Source organism: Otolemur garnettii, unplaced genomic scaffold (assembly GCF_000181295.1).
Source record: "Otolemur garnettii isolate 467f Iridium unplaced genomic scaffold, OtoGar3 scaffold00156, whole genome shotgun sequence".
In the NCBI taxonomy this organism is placed as follows: Eukaryota; Metazoa; Chordata; class Mammalia; order Primates; family Galagidae; genus Otolemur; species Otolemur garnettii.
The window spans coordinates 4,089,615-4,092,574 of NW_003852551.1; the positions used below are offsets into that span (position 1 = coordinate 4,089,615).

At 33.4% G+C, this 2,960-nt stretch overlaps 1 protein-coding gene across 3 annotated transcripts in view; it reads right to left on the reverse strand.

Annotated features, from left to right (window-relative positions):
- EYA3 (EYA transcriptional coactivator and phosphatase 3) overlaps nucleotides 1–2,960 on the reverse strand; it is a 105,520-nt gene that overhangs the window by 26,327 nt on the left and 76,233 nt on the right. For 2 of the 3 annotated variants that reach the window (XM_003799831.3, XM_003799833.3), the window contains one exon: nucleotides 31–114. The exons of the other annotated variant lie outside the window; for it this stretch is intronic. In XM_003799831.3, coding sequence (XP_003799879.1) covers nucleotides 31–114 — 84 coding nt within the window. The remainder of the gene's footprint in view (nucleotides 1–30; nucleotides 115–2,960) is intronic. 3 annotated transcript variants of the gene reach the window in all.

Here is a 2,960-nt window from a genome sequence, read left to right on the forward strand (position 1 = left end):
GCCAAGCCAAGAAAGGAAGACTTAAATTACCTTTCCATACTTCTGGGCATAGGATCCAGTAAGAAGAGAGTGGAAAATGATGATCGTTTCATCCAAGTCCCACAGAAATACCCGCTGAGAGAAGAAAATATAAAAAAAAAATGAGTATCTTCTCCAATCACAGTGGAATAAAATAAGAAATAAATAACAAAAGAAAAACTGGAAAATTCACAAAGATGTAGAAATTAGACAAGACAATCTCAAACAACCAATGTGTCAAGCAAAGAAAGCGAGAAAAGGTAAAATGAGAAAATACCTTGAAATAAACAAAAACACAACATATTAAACTTACGAGATACGGTGAAAGCAATGCTAAGACATTTATAGCTGTAAACACATACATTAAAAAACATCTCAGATCTATAATTTAATTGTATATTTTAAGGAACTAGAAAAATAAGAGCACAAGCAGCAGAAGGAAGAAAATAATAAAACTTAACGTGGTGATAAATAATAAAATAGAGACTAGAAAAATAATAGAGAAAAATCAGTAAGACCAAAAAAGTTGGTTATTTAAAAATATCCATAAATTGACAACATTTAGGTAGACTGACAAAATTTTAAACAAGACTCAAATTACTAAAATAAAAAGTGAAAGTGGAGATATTACTATAGACTTCACAGAAATAAGGATTTTAAGAGAGTATTATGAACAGTTATATGCCAGCAAATTGGGTAAATCAGACAAAATGGTCAAATTCCTAGAAATACACAACACAAAGTACCAAACTGATCCAAGAAGAAACAGAAAAATCTCACAGCCCTGTAACTAGTAAGGAGATTGAAAAAAATAATTAAAAAACTTCCCACCCACCCCCCAAAGACCCAGAATAGATGGTTTCACTGGTGAGTTCACCAAATATTTAAAGAATTAACACTAATCTTTCTTCAACTCTTCAAAAAAATGGAAGAGGAATGGATGCTTCTTGGCTAATGCACTCAGACTGGCAACAAAGTCAGACTAAGATAGTATAAGAAAACGATATGCCAATAAGCCTTATGAAAATTAATATAAAGTCCTCAACAAAATAGAAGCAAACCAAATTTAGAGCACTTTTAAGAAAACAAAACAAGACCAAGAGAGATAAGTTCCTAGAATGCAAAGATGGTTCATTCAACATATAAAAATTAATCAAAGCAGTATATTGCATTAATAGAAAGGGGAAAAACACATAATGATCTCAACTGACATAGAAAACACAATTGATAAACATGGTTTCATGACAAACAAAAACACTCAATATACTTAGAAGCAAATTTCCTCAATGTGATAAAGGCCACATATGAAAAATTTAAAGCTAATATCATACTCAGTGGTAAAAACTGAAAGCTTTTTTTTAGACAACGTCTTACTTTATCGCCCTCAGTAGAGTGCCATATCGTCACAGCTCACAGCAACCTCCAACTCCTGGGCTTAGGTAATTCTCTTGCTTCAACCTCCCGAGTAGCTGGGACTACAAGCGCCCGCCACAATGCCTAACTATGTTTTGTTGCAGTTTGGCCTGGGCCAGGTTCAAACCTGCCACCCTTGGCATATGGTGCCGGTGCCTTACCCACTGAGCCACAGGTGCTCCTGAAAGATTGAAAGCTTTACCCCAAGATCCCAGGAGTAAGACAAGGATGCTATTTTTGCCACTTCTGTTCAACATAGTACTGGATGTTCTAGCCAGAGAGATTTGGCAAGAAAGGAAAAAAAGACATCTAAATTAGAAAAACAACATAAAAATCATCTCAGTTTGTAGAGGACATGATCTTATAGGTTGAAAACTCTAAAGAAGCCACAAAAAATTGTTAGAGAAAATAAATGAATTAAAATATCAGCTATTTTCTTCTACATGGGCCATGAATAATTTGAAAAGGAAAATTAAAAAAACAATTCCATTTACAATAGCATCAAAAATAAAAAACTTGGCTTAGTGCCTATAGCTCAAGCAGCTAAGGCACCAGCCACATATGCCAGAGCTGGTGGGTTTGAATCCAGCCCAGGCCTACCAAACAACAATGACAACTACAACCAAAAAATATCTGGGTGTTGTGATGGGCGCCTGTAGCTCTAGCTGCTTGGGAGGCTGAGGCAAGAAAATCACTTAAGCCCAGGAGTTGGAGGTTGCTGTGTGCTGTGATGCCATGGCCCTCTACCCAGGGCAACAAATTGAGGCTCTGTCTCCAAAGAAATAAAAAAATTAAAAAACAGGAATAAATTTAACCAATGAGGCAAAAGACACGTACATTGAAAACTGTAAAACACTGCTGAATAAAACTAAAGATATACTTTAATAAATGGAAAGACATCTATTTTCATGAATGAAAATAGTGTTTGAGAAATAGAAAAACTCATCCTATAACCAAAACAATCTTGAAAAAGAACAAAGTTGAAAGATTCACAATTCCTGAGTTTAAAACTTACAGCAAAGCTATAGTAATCAAAATAGTGTAGTATTCAGATAAGGACAGACATATGGACCAGTGAAAAAGAAGTGAGAGTCTAGAAATAAAGCCTCATAAATATAGTCAATTAATTTTTGACAGGACGCCAAAACCATTTAATGGGAAAGTCTTTTCAACAAATGATACTGGGAAGGAGGATATCCATATGCAAAAAGAAAGAAGTTATACCCTTATATTATATACAAAATTAACTCAAAATGGATCATAAACCTAAATTTAAGAGCTAATCAATGAAAATCTTAGGAAAAACAGAAGAAAATGTTCATAACCTTGAATTTTTAAGTATTATACACCAAAAGTACAAAAACAAAAGAAAAAATAAGAGTTAATAAAAATTGAAAAAATTATCCTTCAAAGAACATTATCAAGTAAGTGAAAAGATAATTCATGGAATGAAAGAAAACATTTGCACATCATATATATCTGAAAAGGGATTAATAATGTAGACTATATAAAGAACTCCTACAACTCAA